Source organism: Vanellus vanellus (assembly GCF_965231255.1).
Source record: "Vanellus vanellus genome assembly, chromosome: 1".
In the NCBI taxonomy this organism is placed as follows: Eukaryota; Metazoa; Chordata; class Aves; order Charadriiformes; family Charadriidae; genus Vanellus; species Vanellus vanellus.
In genome coordinates this window covers 119,233,939-119,252,767 of record NC_138905.1, presented here as the reverse complement: position 1 = coordinate 119,252,767, position 18,829 = coordinate 119,233,939, and the positions used below count along the sequence as shown (strand labels likewise).

The 18,829-nt window shown below is 46.3% G+C and overlaps 1 protein-coding gene and 1 long non-coding RNA gene across 2 annotated transcripts; one reads left to right on the top strand and one right to left on the bottom strand.

Moving 5' to 3' along the window:
- Positions 1–1,261: 1,261 nt before the first annotated feature.
- On the top strand, positions 1,262–2,023 carry LOC309686052 (protein FAM243B; the record flags this gene model as incomplete). The annotated part of the gene is made up of 1 exon (XM_082498581.1): positions 1,262–2,023. One exon carries the CDS (start codon positions 1,262–1,264, stop codon positions 2,021–2,023), a length of 762 nt encoding a protein of 253 aa, XP_082354707.1.
- Positions 2,024–13,589: 11,566 nt separating this feature from the next.
- On the bottom strand, positions 13,590–18,615 carry LOC309669681. Its single transcript, XR_014268936.1, has 3 exons — positions 18,582–18,615; positions 17,574–17,635; positions 13,590–13,676 (listed from the first exon to the last, which is right to left on the bottom strand). It is a non-coding gene; the product is annotated as an uncharacterized lncRNA (long non-coding RNA).
- Between the last annotated feature and the right edge of the window lie 214 nt (positions 18,616–18,829).

The following is an 18,829-nucleotide window of genomic DNA, read 5'->3' as shown; positions in this document are numbered from 1 at the left end:
GCTGCCAGCACTCACTCCCAGCCTTGTAGGTACAGCTAAGTAGGAGCAATTTAACAGTCTTGTACTGACAAGCTTGTTCCTGCGGTAAAATTCTGCGTGTGCATCTGCAGGGAGGCGGAGGCACAGGTAAGAAACAAGTTGGGTCAAAATAGTCTTCACTTTCTGCTGCTCCACAGCCTTCCCAAGCTGAACACTCGCTGCCCTCAGTGGGCCTGCACACACACACACACTCACACACACGTCTTTCCCTGGCTGTTCCTGTCTCCCCAGGCAGGCTGCAGCCCTCACTTTGCCACGTGCTCCTGTTTCCCCCTTTGACTTGCCAGGGCAGCAGGGTGGTACCTGTCCAGCCTTCTGTTCTGACCTTCATTTCAGCCTGTGTGTTCACATAACACCACACGAGCAATTTTCTTTTTCCTCCATAGTCCCTACCATTTCTCTGAAGGTGCTGCTCACCCATGGAGGGGGTGATGGTGTTGGTATCAAGCTCAATACAGGTGCCTCAAGGGTTCATTGGTAGGGCCAGAACAAAATGGAGAAGTGGGTGCACAAAGTGGGAACCTAAGAGGACTCTAGAAACCAAATTACTCCTAAAAATCCCTCACCCTGAAGCGTTGTCTGAGATATCGCTTATTTCTTCCCGTTCCAAGGCCTGGAGCTGGGCAGGCTGAGCACGGTGGACATCGTACAGGGCGCCGGTCACGAGGCGCAACACTGCCAGGATTGGGCCTGCCCATAACAGAGGCTCATATGGGGGTCCTCCTTCCCCCTATAACAAGATACCCACGGTTCAGCCCCCTTCTCCACCCAGGAGGATTTCAAGGCCACATCTTCCATGAGGCCACACGCTTGCCAAGGGAGGGAGGGAATGGTTTCTACCACTAGCCTCAAAGCTCAGGCATTGGCTCACTCTCCATGCTGACTCTGGGCAGCACCTTCCACCACATTACCATCCCTCTGGACCCCTTTCAGCAGTGCCTGACTGGCCCACACGTGCACAGGGCCCACCCCCCCAGTGCTGTGACAGAAGGAACCACAATGTTCAAGATGAGCAAAGTCCTGATGCCAGAAGCCACTACCTGCACAGTTGCGGCCCACCCCCCCTGATGGGACCATTGTTTTCCAAGATGCCTTTTGATCAGCCACCTGGAAGCCCCTGCTGATGCTGCTGCTGGTTGGGTGTGACACCGCGGGTAACGCCGGGACAACGGGTGCATTGTGAGGTCTGTGAGCATCCTTCATGAACCTTGAGGACACCAACATGCAGCGCTTTGCAAATCCACTCCTCAGGCATGTAATTCGCAGGGGCTGCTGTGATGCTGCTTCAAAGAGGCAGTGCCTGCAGTATTTAAGAGCTCTGAGGACACTGCAGCTTAACAGTTTCAACACCGTTTTTTTAGGGGAGACAGATATTCCAGAAAGTCTTATAACAGGAGAAAAAATAGCCGAGGAGGCCAGCTTGAGCTGGCCGGTATGGACGCTTGTTCACGCTGGCAGCAGCCAAGGGTGGGTGCCCTGGAGGTACAAACTGCTCTTAAGAGCTGATTTGCCCAACCATCAGCAGAATGGTGTTTTTCAGGAGTTGTGTGATTCTCTGACCACCTCCTATGGGAAGTGCGTAATTGTAATAAGGGACAAAAGGCAGACGATGCATATGGGGGCAAAAGACAGCAAGGAGCCAGAGACAGGAACTCTGCCACCGGTCTCACCAGTGATCTACACGTCCAGCATTGAGTGTTGCCCTGAAGTTGCTAGAGCCAATGGCCATGAGCTTCTTGTTGTGCCTTCGTCTTACAACTATCTCTATCCTATGGATGTCGCCTGGTCTTCTTTGAAATGGTTTATTATAAACAACAGGAAGGACTTTGCTCTGAGGTCTGTTGAGAAGACCCACTCCTATACGTGTATCCTCTTCAGTGACTTGATTGTTAAAGGAATAGAGAAGATGACCCCAAACAAATGGAAGGTAGTGATTAACAGAGTGAAGCGATGGGAGAACTACTACCTTGACACACTTTCTTAAACAGTTCTTTCTGCAGACAAGCCTTAAATATCTTTTCAATGAGTTACCCTGTTCCAGCTCTGCTGAGCCCTTTCCTTCAAAGGGTGCAAACCTAAAAAACATGTCAATAGCACTAATAAAAGAGATAATTTTAAATCTGAATGTTTCATTTTAGGGGTATGCCAGGATTAGGTTGATGCGCACTACACTTGCATTAAGAAGGGACATTTAATTTGCCTTATCACAAAAATGGGCCAAAGTGTGCCTAAGATCCAGTTTATTCAGCCTTCTGCATGAATTCCTCCATTATGGGAGCGCTGAGACCATGCCTCAGATGTAAATGCCCTCAATTTCGAGAAAGACTGGGCTGCGAAATGAATTCTGTAGGTCAAGCCTGTCTTTGGCCCCAGTGGGAGATCTACTTCTGAGCAGGGAATATGCTAGACCGTAACTGATACCAGAGTCCACGGCTTAAAGAAGTCTGAAGAATTTAATGTGACTTTCCCATCGTATGAGCATTAACATCTGCTATCAGCTCAGTAGTTCATTACACCGAGTACCTTGCTTGCAACAGTGGTCTGCAATAAACATTTCAGTGACAGGTAAAAGAAATCTTTCTAAAAGGGAAGTTCCTTTCTGAAGCCTGACAATTAGTAGTTGGTTCGGGCTTTAAAGCATGAAGAGTTCAATCTCTCAGGATAAAATACAGCACTCATCATTGTAGATTTTCTTTATCTATGACATTTATTACTGAGATGTAATGATTTCTCACAGAATGGAGTTCAAAAGATTATTTATGAGTGATGCAAAGTAGTATTTCTTAACAGCAGTTTTTTCAAGTTCATTGAACACTTCCTTGTTTTTTTGAAAAAAAACCAACCCTCCTAATTTGCATTCTCTGTGTTGCTCGTTACTGGGTATGTGTTTATTGTGTACTTCTAAGAGAACTAAGACCATAAAAACATAAAAGAAATCAATTATGAGATGATTCACAGGTTCACTCAAACATTTCAGTACACTGAGGCAAATCTGAGCAGTTTTTCTCCTGTGTATGGAAACCATCTAAACGAGCACTGTAATTTGGTGTGGCACAGAGATATCTAAAAAAGGGAGTCTCGTCTACCTTCAGAAGAATCCACGCATGTAATTCTCAGGAGCTGAGAAAAGATACAGAGAAAAATAACCATCTTTTCTCAGCTTCATATTCATCAGCAAAAACATCTGCTCATTTTTTTACAAATATGGGTGTATCAGAGAATGGAAAATTAGGTGCTTCAAATGCAAGGAGGAGAGAGTGGGGGGAAAAAGGGGAGAGACTGGAGAGGGGCAGGAATGCTTTTATTGTCTTGGTATCATGGCCCTGAACATAATTTCACTTTGGCTTGAAGCAGCGATTGCTCCACTAAATATCGATGAATATGAAGAGGTGTGAAATCAGCATGAGGAAAGAAAGAAGTCCAGTGCCTCTTTACCACAAGGATAGGGCAGTAATTGCACCCTAGCTTGGTTTTCTTAAGAAGCAAAGGATGCACACCCCATTTTCCCAACGACTGTTTACCTTCACCCGATGACACTGCACTACACTATTGGAGAGAAGTAACAGTGCGCTGTAGTCAAATCAGCACAAACCCAATGACTTCATCGCTGCGTTCTGCATTCACATGAAGGAGACCGAACCTGAATGGAGCAGAGTCCCCGGCTGCTGCCTCACTGCAGCTCAGCCTTACCAGTCTCTGCCGCCATGGCTTATGCGGCTGCAGCTTTACAGACACATTGCAACATTTCTTCATTGGCAGGGAGTGCCTTCTGCCATCCTTAATTCGCAGCAGAGTCCATGGGACCAGGTACAGAATCACCTGCTTTCCACCCATTTTAGCAAGGAGGAAGTTTCAAAAGGAAGTAATTTGTGTCACAGGAAGCTGTGAGCCTTTCCTGTTTAGTATTCTTTGGTAAAAAGAGGGTGAAGCCTCCATGGAGGGTTTAATGGAAAAAAGCACGAGGGAAGAGGAAGTGTTTGGTGCCACATCTCCCAGAGAGCGAGGGAAAAACATCGCTTCCCTGCAAAGGGCTGGGAAAGCCTCGCTAAACACCTTCACTCTTCCCAGCCTCCTGCTGGGAGGTGGAGGGCTGTCGAAACTTTTCTGCCGAGTCCCATTTAACATGTGTGGAAAAAGAACCGAGTCTGAAATCAAATGAACTTTGGTATTTTATATAAAATCCTCTGAGATGAGTCCTCTTCTTTCTTCCTCCCTCCCCCTTTGCTGCTGCATAAGGGTAATTACAATCCATGTTTTCGACAAAACGTTGTAACCCTTTGTACTGAAGAAAAATATTGTGGCTCATACAGTTCTGACTCAGCTGGTAATTTAGGATGACAAGCAATGCCTTTAACATATGACTAAACAAGCTAATGGGAGGATGTTACCAAATAGCATGCACCTTATTCAAGAGCAGTTGAAATAGCATGCGTGAATCTAGTATCTTCTTGGTAGGATTTTAAATACCTATTATTTTATTAGGTTTGCTAGCAATAGCTCTTGTAGTGAGGCTCAGAACACTTGACCGTTGCAGGATGTCAAAGCAAGTCTTGTTGTTCCCACTCACGACTCTCCCTGTGTGACTGAAATGCACCACTAGAATAAAATGATTAAAGTATCTTTGCATAAAGACGAGAGGCAGATGCAAATGCGTATGTTGATGAGGAAGCTATAACAGATGTCCCTCTGCTCTGAGCTAGCTGGGATGCAAATCACCTGAATTTTCGTGATGTCTCATTGACTAATTACTTCTAAATACTTTTCCAAGCCTCGCCTTCATGTAAAAAACCATATATTTTCCTCCAGCTCATGAAGCAGGCCTGCAATGATCGGCTCAACACATTTTTTTCCCCCTTTTTCAAGTCATCTGTCCTAATAGAATGCTGCAACCCAGGGTACAGACGGGACAAATGCACTTGGGGCAAGAGCTCAACCCAGGGACGTAAAAATGGGGCACGAGGTGGGTGCTTCTGTGACTGAGCAGGCAGAGTGGGGCCCATTTTGTGCCATGCCTGAGAACTGGGAGAAGGCTGGCCAGGTAGTGGAAAGGCAACTCACATCGCTCAAAGCCCAGCCTCTGTCTCTGTGAACTTGTTCCTTGACATTTCCTTCTGTGGTGACCGTATGGAGGAGGTATGGAGAGAAACGCACATAGGAAAGAAGGAGGGAAACAGGAACAGTGTTCTATGTAAGAAATGCAAAATAAGAAAACTGTTTTAGAAAACAAAGACACGTAAGGGCCAGTTAAACTGCATATAACTGTCAGCGTCTGACATTTTTTGTTGGCTAGCTCTAAGCCTCCTCAAATCAATGAGAAACACCAAGCCAGGAAATTAGCTTGAGTTTAGGCCAGAGGAATATGAGTCACAGCAATCAAAAGAGCCATAGGACTGGGAAAGTGCTACACCATTAGAAGCTGAGGCATTGGAGAGCAAAACCAACCAATATGGGGAAGCCCAGGAAAAAAAAGACGAATAAAAAAGGATAGTCACCCATGCTGTGTTTCTAGTGATCAATAGGAAGCAGCTATATACGTTCTCTGCTCTGTGACAGCCATCTCAAGAGCCTTCGGGTAGACTGGAAACACTCTCGTGGTGAGGCACAGCCTTTGATGCTGGTACACACTGACATTTTCAATCGCTCTTTTGTCAGATTCGGAGAGGGAGAAATTGATGCCATATGGAGATATACATGAATACATGCCTAATCACTTATTTGTGCCCAAACTTTTTCTCTACAGGAACATATGAGGAGTCCATTGCTATGGGGATAACTGTTCTGGCAGCTACCGGGTATTTCTGTTACCAGATGCAGAAGGGCCAGCTGGTGCTCTGATTATCCCCAAGACTGGAACACACATATGCCAATCAAGGTCCCACTGAGCTTAGATGATATGTTGGGCTTGCTCCAGTAGCCAAGACAAACCAGCTTCCAAAGCCAAACTGTGGAGTGACGTGGGTTGTGAGTTAACATCCAGCCACCTCTGAGTCCCCAAACCAGGTAGCCACTTCCAGACAGCCTATCTGAAAATGGCTTCTGGCACGTGTCTGGCGGTGAAACATAAACTCAGGTTTTAGAAATTTTACCTGATCTGGCACCACACGCTCATGTGGGTTGTACACTCGCACAGCCATATCACTGTTTGTTTTCCATGTGATTGGGAGCATGTCAGGCACAAGACTGTCACAGGGTAGTCAGCTCCTTCATGTGAGGTCTCTCAGCCCTCACTAAACTTGACTTGGAGGCTGAGGTGAGTACATAGTTAATAAATAGGGAAAGGATGCAGCAAGTTGATGCGTCTTCGGAAGCAATTTTGCAAAGAGTGTGAAGAACTGTCAAAGGCTGAAAAAAAGAGAGGTTTGTTTCAGCTCAGTCTGAACTCTTACTGGTTTTTCCCATGACAGAGCTGGAAAGGGGCTATGAGAGTTTGCCACAGTGTTCCTCTTTGGCCAGAGTTGAGGCCAGGGGGTTGACAGTCAGCAGGTAGGCAGAGATGCTGACTGAGTGTCACACGTTAGAACTGGGGTCAAGAACTGTGAAAGACTGTACCCCAGGCAGACCATTTGTGGTGCCTTTACTGAGAAGAGTAAGAAAGAACATCTGGAACTGCTGATCCCTAAGAGGAAAACTGAGGAAGGAAATGTTGGAAATAGTTGTTTGCATGTGAGGCTCTTGGAAGAGCCAAAAAATATTTAGCACCCTGACTTGCAGCACAATGGCTCAAGAGCAATCTCTCCTGACCTGGGGCGCTGCTCAGGGAGCTCTGCCTTCCTCCAGCACCAGTGCTGTTGTCTTTCTGGTAGAAGTCTGGTGGCCTTCAGACTAAAAGCGTTCAGTGGTACGAAAATCAAGCCAAGTTCATTCCAGCCAAAGTCTAAAATGGATAATGAGAAAACAGTCGTGTTGAATACTTCTTCACTTAGTTTTCACTTTAACGACCACAGATACCCCACAGCCACTGAGCTCCTTCAGGCTGGAAGAGCCTGATTCCAGCAGCCACTTAAGTCATCTCAGAACCTGAGAGAGTTTACTTTTTTTCCCTTAAAATCCCAAATAGATCCTTTATTACTATGCAAGGATTCCAGCTTTTGTTTAAAAACACATGTTCTTCGTGTCAGTAAAAGAAAGCCTAAAGATGCAAACACTGGAAGTTAAAAAGCCAGTAACCCTTTTAGGTTCTCAGTCTTCAACACTTGGCACTGGTGACAATGACAACATCTGACAGTGCAAGACCTGTGCAAGTGAGGTACTGTGTAAGGTTAAGCTGCCCATCTATACAACATGAATGCTTTTTTTGAAAAGAGTAATTTTATGGAATGGGGGAGGAGGAGGAGACTGTAGTTCTGTAGGCACCAGAAGAGTGGGACCCGGTTCTCTTTCTGGGATGGGAATGTCTACAAGAGAATCATGCGTAAGATCCCCTGCTGTCTAACAAGCTGCACAATCATACACACTCAGCACTTCAAGGATCTCTATCCTTGCTGCCACGTCTTGCTTGCAGAAACCCAATCGAATTGAATTCTCTATTCCTCTTTTAAACTTGCCAGGACTAATCCTGTAACTCTTCTTTCAACAAGAAACCAGACTTCGAGGTCCCCAGGTGGTTTCTGAACAAGAAACTGAAACAAATCTGAGCTGCTGTCTCCCCCCAGTGTCAGCATATTTTTTTGTTTTAAGGCTGCAATTGCAGCACATAGCATGCCCAAGGGTAAAAAAAATAATGCTGTACCTGTCCAGTGATAGCATAGATCAAAACTCCACCCTGATATGTCAGAGACCAGATATTGGTTCAGGTTAGGGAATGGATAAGATTTCTTATTTTGGAAACTCTAAGATATTAGCCTGCTACGACACCCATCATAAGGTCTAGGGGTTGTGTATGCTGTAGCACTACTCTGAAATTAAGGAAAAAAGCAGCCAGGTTGGACCAGATTTGAAGTCTTACATGTACAAAGAGGTTCTCCGATTTGGCTGTAGAGGCAAAAAGGTGGTGACGTGGAGGACTTCTGAGGAGACTCCTCACAGCTACTTTCTCCCCCATTCAAGCCAGGTACAAAAAGAGGCTCCTTGTGTTAATTCCCTTCCTGCACATGTTTGGTGAGATAGGGCCCCCATATTTTAATGCCAGTCTTGATTGCTTGGGGTGCTAAATGGTGCCCAGTTGGTGCCCAATTGCTTTGATCCTAAATGACTTGCTTTAAAGGGAGATTGTAAACCTTTGATTCTGCTTACAGAGCAACTGTATTGAAGTAGAGAACACTTCCGCTTTCAGTTTAAAAAATCTCATTATTACTATTGGTAAAATCTACTTTTGGTTGAGAGTCTAAAAATACCCAGATTGGGGCCAATATTCAAAGGCAACCAGTGGCTGCATGGAGCCAAGACATTGCTTACTTTTGAAGCTGGTGGACACTACAGAGGCTTGATAATTTCCTGTTAAGGTTTGGGTGTGTGGCTTAGCTAAGTACCTTGGCGCCTTTCCCTCAATAGCTGTTTAATGGAGGTGGTTAGCAGAGTCCGTTCTCACTGAACACCGCAGAGCTATTTAATTAAATTACCATTCAATTCCACCTTTGCGTAGACAGATGACTGCTGAGACCATAGAAAGAAACTGCTGGTTTACAATGGCACTACGAATTCCATAGCCTGGCAGTCCCGAGGCTGCTGTAGCAAAGATGTTGCTCTATCCCAGGAATGGGTTTCTGCAATACTTATATTCCCCAGTCACCAAGGTGACCGCATGAACAGCGAGCTTCTAAAAATCACTGCAATTCCCTGTGAGTAACTCCACCACAGCGAGAGCCCTTTGAGCATCAGCTGTATCAGCTGCATGCAAACTTAGGTAAGGCTTGAAAGGGGGATGCTGCAGCAGCCTGAGCTGGTATGACCCCAGCTGTCACCTCAGCCCGCAGCGGCAGGGAGAGGGCAGGAGCGAGCCATCCCTGAGGCCTCCCACATCCTGCTGGGCTCCCAAGGCTTCCCCAAGGGCCCTCCACCTCTCCTCTTCCCTCCTCTCCCCTCTCCACTGTCAGATTTCAGCTTCACTTTAACTTCCAGAAGATACAAGGATCTAGGAAGTGCTTTATAATGGAAACGTGAAGGCAAACGTACCTGTTGGCACTGCTACACATACCTAAGCTTTTATTTCTGTGAAAAAAATCTGCTTTGTTGATTAACCTGAGTTAGCTTATCCTTCGGGATTTGGTGTTACTGAACTCACAGGGACAGCTAGTAATGGTAATGAAAACCCCCTCTGCTTCATAGGCCGAGTAGTAAATAGAGAGCCACACACAATTCTCAGGTACTGTGCACAGCAAAATAACGTAAGATACCTTCTTGCATGAAACTTCCTCAAAGATTTTCACACTGACACTGTGATTTGCATTACTCTAAGGAAGTCCTAGGTATGAAAAGTAGTTTGAGAAAAGACCTGCCCAGAAAAGCTCCTCTCCTGCATTTGTTCATCTGGATTCAATAAAGGGCCCACAAGTCTCAGATTTACACCCCTGCAGGAAACAGTTGCTCTGAAGAAACTGCATAGAGCCCTCCCCGTTTCTTTCTGTCTGTCCATGAACCTTGTACACACCCACGATGGATTCAGAGTGTTTTTCTCTTTAAAACCAGCCACCTCCTTGCAGCTAATATCTAAAAACTGCCTCCCCTGCAGCTCTAACTGTAGCATTTGAATAAGCAGCAGCCAAGGCCATTACTTTTTTTTTTTTTACGAAGGTTTTTTTATTGGATAAATAGAGGCTTAGATATTTTGCTGCACGTATAAAAAGTTGAGATACAGTTCAAGCAAATGTTACCCTTTAGGGTTTTATTCCTTTGACACATCCTTCATCTACAGGAAGGCTTCGTTTCATTCTCCCAGGAAAGGAATCCAATGCAAGCTGCCAAGTGTCAGAAAATCTGCAGGGTGGGGAAACAGCAGTGAGAACACCAGGCATGGCATGCTGGCAGCACAGGGGCTAAATCTACCTTCCCACGTGGCACGCTGCAATCGGAGCTAATCGCAGCTCTGCGGTGCTGACACCAGAGAACATTTTTAGGGAAGGAGAATTTGCTCCGTCTCGCAATTCCATTATAGAAAGACATGGCTGACAGTCCGAGAGATGGCAGGATTTGGGAAGGACTGGGTCTCTGGTAGGCAACTCTGGGTGACTGGGCAACTAGGTTACTTTCTGCAAAACCTGACATGCTTTAATGCCAGTCATTCAACAAGGTCAACATCGCATGCTGGACACAGAGGCCTTGTGGGATGAGCTCGTTACCCTGGTGCAGCAATTCCCTGGGCTGTGGACTCTGCCAGGCAGAACTCCCCGGGACCCAACGCCGCACATGCAGCACGGTACAGTCCGCTCATTACAAGTAGCAGGCTTGCTCACTTGCAGGGCAGCCCATCTCTCACGTGTTTAGAAAATAAAATTCCATATAGCTTACTCTGCAAAAATGGAAAGAAGTGTTCTCATGGCATTTTCCAGTGGCTAGTGAAACTGATTTAAAATACAAGTTTAAAATGGCACAAGTCTGCCCAGAGACAAGTCCTCAGCCTGATGTAAACAGGAGACTGAAAAACACCTTTGTTTTTGTTGCTTTTTCTATGCGAATGAACCACTTCGTTTCCATGGTTATTTCCAGAGCCCCATTTCTTGTCACAATTTCCAATCCTTGTTGCACGAAATAAAACAGTGATATGTTTGAAATCAAAACTAGTAAACATATCTAAAAACTGAAACTCTTCATATGTGAGGTGATGACCTCAAAAGGTTTTTAGTTTAATAAAGAGTAACATGACATCAAACTCCCACTGAGCTTACAAAGGGCAGGCAGGAATAGAATTCCCATTTTTCTGCAGAACAGAGAGATGTGAAATGAACTGATACAAAAATCACATACCAAACAAGTCAGGGAATACAATCTTAGCACTAGTCAGCACTCATTTTGCTAATGGACTTGATTCAATAAGGCAACGATTGCTTAAACTTTGGAAGCTGAGGGAAGGAATTCAGCCTGTGGGAAATGAAACTTTAAGAAATTTTGTAATGTTCATTTTGCTCTTTCATGCAGAATGATGTTCACTCTTCTCAATGAAGTATATATGGTGGATGGTACACAGCATAACCCGTAGCATTTCTGTTACCTTGGGCAGTTCCATGGCATGAGATCTGTCCCTTCCAGCTAAACTATCTACAACTTGCCGGGTATTTAACTAATATGGAATGGCTGATTCTTAATTATGATTAATGATGATCTTAATTATGATGACTTAAGGCCAAGAGGTCTTATTGCATCATCTTGTCTGTCATGCCTCTCATACATTTTTTGCCCAATTTAACCAACTCTTTATGCATGAGGACTTCCTGTGCAATTGGTTGGGCATAAAAATTCAGGGAGATTAAGAGCAGAGAAAGAATATTGTGCTAAGAGCTCCTAAATCACGAACCATGGCTGCCAAGTTTTCTGGTGGTAACTGCAATTCCTCCAAAGAGTGGGCATGATACGGGTGTGCAAATACGCTGAAACATCACAGGAGACAAATATTACAAGAACTCAGATAATGGGGATAGTTCTAATTACACAATCCAAGTGCATCCAAGTCAAAACATAATGGGATTAATATGTCAATGCCATGATCGAGCACCCGGTTGTCAAATAAATTCTATACCTGAGAGACTCTTCAATCATCCTTTTTCTCTGCTTCTGTTTTCAATTTCTCTTCACGTTCCCTCTTCAGTTTTTCTTCAATTTTTTTACTCTGGTACATTTTTACTCCAGCAAACGCTAAGCAAAGAATCAATGTTTTAGCTGCCAAAATGTACATCAGCAATGGGAAATTCTCCAAAGCCTGAAATGCAAAACAATATATTTAAGCAGTTACTGGAACACTTGGACAATTAAAAATGAATCTACAGGGATGCAATACAGATTCCTACAGCAACAGCATTATTCAAAGCAATGGTAATGCTCCCCCGTTCATGCTTTTTTTTCTGTAGGAAACTTCAAACTAGGCAGATCAATGTCTAGGGGAAAGGACAAAACCAAGTTCACTTCACTCAAGTTTGTATATGGACCCCCTTTGAACATGTCTTTGTTGCTTTTGCTTGCTTTACAGCAAATGGAATATTGGCACGATCTAGAGCTGAAAAAGGGGAAGAACTGAATATCTTAGGAGAATTGTAAAAGTGGAAACGCTTCTGAACAATTCTCCCATGAGCAATGGATCCGTACATATCAGCTATCAGATGTGATCCCCAAAGACACTTTAGTGCTCCTAGAAATTTTAATCCATGGTATTTTTGCAATTAACTTGCCCAGATCTGGAAGGTATAGGTAAAGGCCTTTAAACTGGAAGAAAAGTAAAAAAAACCCACAGCCTCCAGTGATTCGGTTTCAGGAGTTTTTAATGCCTGGAACCACCAAAATTGCTCATATTTCAACATTATAAAAGCATGCCACTATAGATGCACATGGAGTGGAAAATAAAATACGAATGGGTAACACTGTGAACTTGAAACATAAATACAACAAGAGCAGCACAGACACTCAGTGACTAAGATGTCAATTCCAGAAGGATACTGAAGGTACATTAACTTATCAGCACACAGTTTCAAAAAGCCACCTAGCCTGCAGGATTGGTCCGGTCTTTCAGTGTTGCACAGGAGGTTCACAGTGCCAGCTCCCCCTTAGCAAGCCTCCCAGTACCCCCCTGTACCTCTAGCAGGCCTTCCAGCACCTCATAAAGCTGTTTAGCCATTGTCAAACTAATGAATTTACAAAAGCCATGTTTCCATACACCATTATTGTGTGCCCTTAAAGTCCACAAATCAGAGGCTCAAGTGGGGTCTTTTATAACGCTGATCTCTACAAGCTGCACATTACCTTTGACACCAGGCTACTCCCTTCTAATTTTGCAAAAAAACATCATCCTCTGCCAATCTCTCCACATATTAAAAGTGGCAATCTCTTTAAGCCACAGCTCTGCAACCCCAGAAAGGCAAAGCCAAGGCTTGGGGTTAGCTTTTTCTTTCCTGATAAACCGTTCGATTTAACATGTTAAAATTGTTAATGCATGAGGTACTTGCTCAAACATTTCTGTGCCTTGCACGCATACCCTGCAGAGTGTTTATGGCCCCAATACGCTAAAAGACATAGTGGAGAAAACACCCTCCAGTAATGAAAGGAGATGAGGAAAGAGCAGCCAGAGAAAAGCCTGGAAAGAGGAAAGCCAGGAGGAGCAGAGGCAAGCAGAGCAGAGCTTGCCTACCAGCGCTGAGCTCAGGCCTAAAGTGCAAGGCCCTGACAGCTAGTACTGGGGCCAGCCGACAAGGTGAAAGCACGTATGGCAGGAAAGGACAACAACGAGTCCTCTGTCCCTGAGGTGCAGAGAGTATGGTGGTTAAACAACCTTCACCCAGGCAAGGAAACCATCTTTAAACACAGGACCACCCAAACACATCTTACATGCACCTGCCCAAAAAAGCAGAAATTTGCTGCTTTATGAATATGAAACATCCTCACCTTCCAGTTAAATGCCACCATCTTGGCCGTGTGATGATATTGTCTGTCCCACAGCAGGCTGCACCCAGCACCGACGAGCGTCACACTTCTAAAGGCACAGACCTGGGCAGAAGCATCTTCAAGAAATGGAAATTAGAAAAGAATTAACCAATCTGTTTCTTCTCAGCATGTCCACTCTGCACCTCTCTGACAGACTCATCTGCTGCACAGCACGTGGCAGCGTACCAGTGCAACATGGTTCAGGAATGACCTACGTGGGCCTTTTTGGAGCTGAGTGACAGAAGCAACGCTTGTGCCGCTGAAGGACAGGGGTTTGACAGGCCCTGGGCAGGTGCCACGCTTGCGCAGAGAGAAGGCTCTGCTTCCACCACACACAGTACATCCCAGCAGCTGCCCAACTGAAAACCCAAGGCTGGCTGCTTTCGAAAGCTTGACACGTGTGCACATCACACCACCTCACTGATGTTTGAGATGTAGCGGACAGAAGCACCCAGGAGAGCTGTCTTCTGGTTTTTAAGCCCACCTGCCCTGTTCAGAGCCTGAATGCATAATGAATCCCAGTATCTAATATAATTTACCAGTTCCTTCTGATTTACTAATAAGTTATATTCTCCATGCAGCTCGTAATAACACAAAAGCGAACCAACCACTCGCTGATCCCTTGAGTGGTCAACGTATGTTTCAGAGCTGAACTTTGGGGCTGAGAAGTGCCTGAGGGGATGCTGATAGCTGCAGCACACAGCCACAACACTGCTCTCTGGTCTCTGTTTCAGCTGCTGGATTTCAAATTAAGCTTGTTTCCCTGCCTGACCCCCTCGAGGTGTTTCCTGTATGTGTAACAACAGTCACTGAAAAGCAGGAGGAGGCCCTACAGCTTAGTCTAAACCTTCACCAGCAGCTGGGCTGAATAAATCATCACCACACCACAATAGCTGCTGCTGACCTTCCTTCAGAAACAGGGAGTAAAGTAAATGTTCTTGCAGCTCCTGCACTGCTCAGCCAGCTTCTTTACAGATGCCCTTATTTCTCCAGCTAGAGCGTCCTCTTCTACCCTCTTCCCCCAGCTGCAAAATCCTCACCCAGCAGAGACCACCCTGGAAACATCCCCACGGAGAGCAGTGCCGTGGCCAACTCATTTGTCATTCAGTATTTACTGTGTTATTCCTGAGTTGTGCAGCTCCCTTTTCCTGTTGATAAAATGTCAGGGCAGCTGTGAACTAACAACTCACTAGTGTTATACCTCCAGAAAACAAGTATTTTAACTTCTGATGTTTCCACCAGAATTTCAGCGACCATCAAGATTTGAAGTCCCCTGCCAGATGGTCACAGCCAAAATCCCCCAACAGAGCAGAATCTGGTTCTCAGTGCACGGTTCAGACAGCTATATGCTTCTCAATGAAACCAAGTTACACAGCCTGGCCTGATCTGAAGGGACTGCACTGCCCAATGGGGCGTCCTCATCTCAGAATGCTGATTTGGGTGGGTGCTTCATCAGACGCAGTCTTCACTGTTCTCCTAAATTGCTGTAAATTCTGTGCTCCAGTTGAAATCAATTTTGCAACATGTCCTAAAAAGGCAAGAATTCAGCCATTCAAAGATAGGCTAGCATCTGGCATATGATGCTGAAAATGGGGTTTTAGTGATTTTTTACATACAGAAGAAGTTTTAGACTCAGCAAACCGTTATGTGAGCCCATCTGTGGGGTCTGATTGCAGGGTACTGTCCCACCAGCAAGAAGCAGCATATAATGTGTACCACAGTGTGCATTCCTGAGAATGCTCTTGGTTGCGAGTCGATTATTTAAGCATCCAGTACAACACTTCTGTAATATTTCCGCCCTGCTGAGACACGAGCCTGAATCTGCCTGAATTGTGTATCCATCACGAGTAGCTGCACTGAAGTCACAAAGGACGGGAAGTAAAGAAATGCTCCCTCTGTTTTTAAGAGTGGTGTTTTGATCCCAAATGTTTCCTGTGAGAGCTGACACTTTTGATGGTCTGTCCTCACACCATCTTCTGTGGTTGGAACTGAGCGGAGAAGCCCCCGCTCTCTGCATGTTGCATTCCCACATCCTGTACCACCAGCTTCCAGTGGTCAAGCACTTCTCCCCGTTTTGCCTCTTGACTCTTCCAGTCTCCATCTTGATCCAGACCTTACTAAATACAGATGAAAACCCGAGAGAAAAAAAATGGGTGGAGCTGGGGGAAGGAGCAGAGAGAATAAAGTGGGAAAGGAGAGAAAAAGCCAGGGTTCACTTCACATTTGATAAAAAACATTTGATAGCACTGAGGTCGTCGATTCAAAAGCAAAAAGCTCAGACACTGTACTTTCAAGGTTGTGGTATCTTAAAAGCATACAGGCAAATAAACAGCTGAAGTTTCATGTTTGCCTTTCCAGAGGCAGATAAGGCACAGATAGGAGTTCAGAACACATCTACAGTCAGGCATTGTTCGTTCTCCGGGAAAATGCAAGCTCCTTTAACAAACACAGTGCTACTGGGAATGGAGACTGGGCCCCACAGAAGGTCACTATTACCTTCGCTCACTAGCAAGGAGGTCTCGTATTGAGCTATGTGAAAAAGAAAGAGGAGCAGTAGGCTCTGCCTGAAGCCCTGCCAGAGGCTCCATGACAAATGCTAATTTAACCATTGTGTACTCGTACACTCCTATGCAGGGCAGGGATAAAATGATAACACTCACACATATCAGTGGCCTTCTTCACTGGGATTGTACCTCACAATCACTAGGCTATTTACACTCAGACCTCTCTGTGAAGCAGATCAAACTACTGCAGAAAGGAAAGGGAAGAGAAGGTCTGCCTGTACCGCACTCCTCTGCACTGTACTAGCAATCCTCTGCTAGTTCTGAATACTGTGAGGTCTTCGGGGTCCAGAGCAGGCGGAGAGAGTCCCCAGTGCAGCTCTAGAGGCTTGTGTCCTCAGCAGGGCTAAAGAGCTCCCAGGGAGGGCTGCACCAAGTCCCAGAGTTAGACTTCACCTGATACCAGCTCCAGGATCTCTGCACAATGCTGTTGTGCAACATAGACCACCCCAGACAGACTAAGGAGTTGGGCCCCAGACAGATGGGAAGCCCGTGCTGGAGCACAGAATTGAATCCAGGTCTCTCAGCCACTGAATTACAGCTCCAGTCCACCACAGCAACCACACCACAGCCCAGCCACTTTCGCCATTGTTTGCTTATGCAACAGCAGAGTATCGACTAGCCTGCATGCACCAGAAAAAGTCTACACAGCCATCTGGGTACTCCCAAACCCACTCAAGTTGTCTTGGCTGAAAGTCTCACTCAGCCTGCCAATAACTCCATCTACTCAACAAAATGGAACTCAAGATATTTGTCTGCTGGGGATTTCTAAGCACCTCCATTTTATCTACTTTGCGAAAAGCTATAAAAGTCACCAGTCACAAGGCCTTGGGAAGCAGCGAGCTACTAGGGTTATTTGACTGCATTTAAAATGGTGTGATGGCTGAGTATGTCCTGAGCTAGAAAAGGGGTTTCATTCCCCCTGTCTCTTGTTGCTGATTTTTTTAATGCATATATTTCAGGAAGCAAAAATGCACGTTTCCCACCTAAACAGTCACTGGAGAACTCATCACTACATGTGTCATGCATCATTCTCAGCATCTGCACGACAGAATCAAGCCTTCTCAAAAAAACAACACAATACAAAAAAAGGACTACTGGGTCATGGGAAAACACGGTAAAATGGCAAAGCCCAAAGACTACAGAGAAACACAGTGGAAGTAACTGTGAGCCACAGCTGCTGCACTAAGAATCCATCACTAACTGCCACAAGATGCAGTAGTTCTATTACATCAGAAGCACTTAAAACTGTGCACATTTACAGCATATATGTGCAGATACATCAAAACATAACTCCACAAAAAGACCCGTGTAATCACTTGGTTTATACTAGTGTCACAGATAACAGAAATTCCTAAACTAACACCAACTCAAGGACCATCAAAACCAAAAAGCCATATAAGATCTTCATACCTGAAGAAGCAGAAATTAAAATATTAGTGATTCCTCTGGCAGGTTCTCACATGCTCCAAACTCTGGAAAATAAGAAGAGAGCAAATGGGATGTATCGATCACGGTGCCTAGATTAAAATCCAATCAAATCAAAACCAAAAGCATTAGTGGGCCATCAGACTGTTCCACCATGAGCCCCTGGGCACCATTTCAGCCATGTCCCAGGGTCCTTGCAAGCTGCAGGACCTTGCTCACTGCCACCACCTTGCCCTAGGAGGGTCCCCTGCCTCCATCCCCACACCAGCTCTGCCCCAGTCACCCTTCCTGGTCCCTGCAGCACCAGCGCCCAGCACAGCCAACGACCCACACACGCACTGGAGGAAACCAATTTTCTTCAACGAATGATAACTTCAGATCCCTCTTTCTTACTTATGTGCTTCATTGTTTGCTTACGAAAACAGTAAAACTTGGAAGATTCCCATGCAGTAAAGCACACTTGCAGGTGGCTGTGCAGCATAACCTGCAGCAATTCGCTGGGAGACAACCGAACCAGGCCTGCCCGCGGGTTACAGCCAGAGAGCCTGACCCCGGGCAGCTTTCGTCCGAGAGGCTGCAGGTTATTTCGGGGGAACTTCTGTGCTTCCGCCTCGCCTCGCACCGGGAACCGGGCCTGCGCGGGTGGGGCAGGCTGGCAGGGCGGTGGGCAGGGGGGCAGGCAGGGCGGGGGGACAGGCAGGCAGAGCAGTATTCAGGGGGGCAGGCAGGCAGGAGGGCAGGAGAAAGCTGAAGAGGACCCGGGAGCGCTGGAGCTGGCAGGCAGGGGGCAGGCAGGACCTCAGGCCGACGGGCTAGCAGCAGCACAGGCCGAGCAGGCCGGGGCGGGAGCGGGGTTGGGGGGGCCGCCCAGCTCCTGCCCGATCTCGCCCCGCCGCCCCCGCCAGCCCGCCTGCCCCCACCCCTCCCCCGGCGCTGCGGGCGGCCGCGCCGAGGAAGGATTGTGGGGGAAGGCCCGGGAAACGCGTCTCCTACCTCACGGGGCGGCCATGGCACCGGGCGGGCGGGCGCGACAAACTACATCTCCCAGGAGCGGCAGCGGCGGGGCGGTCGGGCTCCCTCCCAACCCTCCGCTCGCCCGCAAACCCGCCGTGTTCTGAGGCCGGAGCAGAAAGTAGCCCCTCTGTTACTTAAAAAAAAAAAAAAAAAATTATGAGGGAAAGCAACCCCCGCATGCCCCGGGGGTGTAGGTCCGAGGGCAAAGCGGTGCCCAGCACCACCCG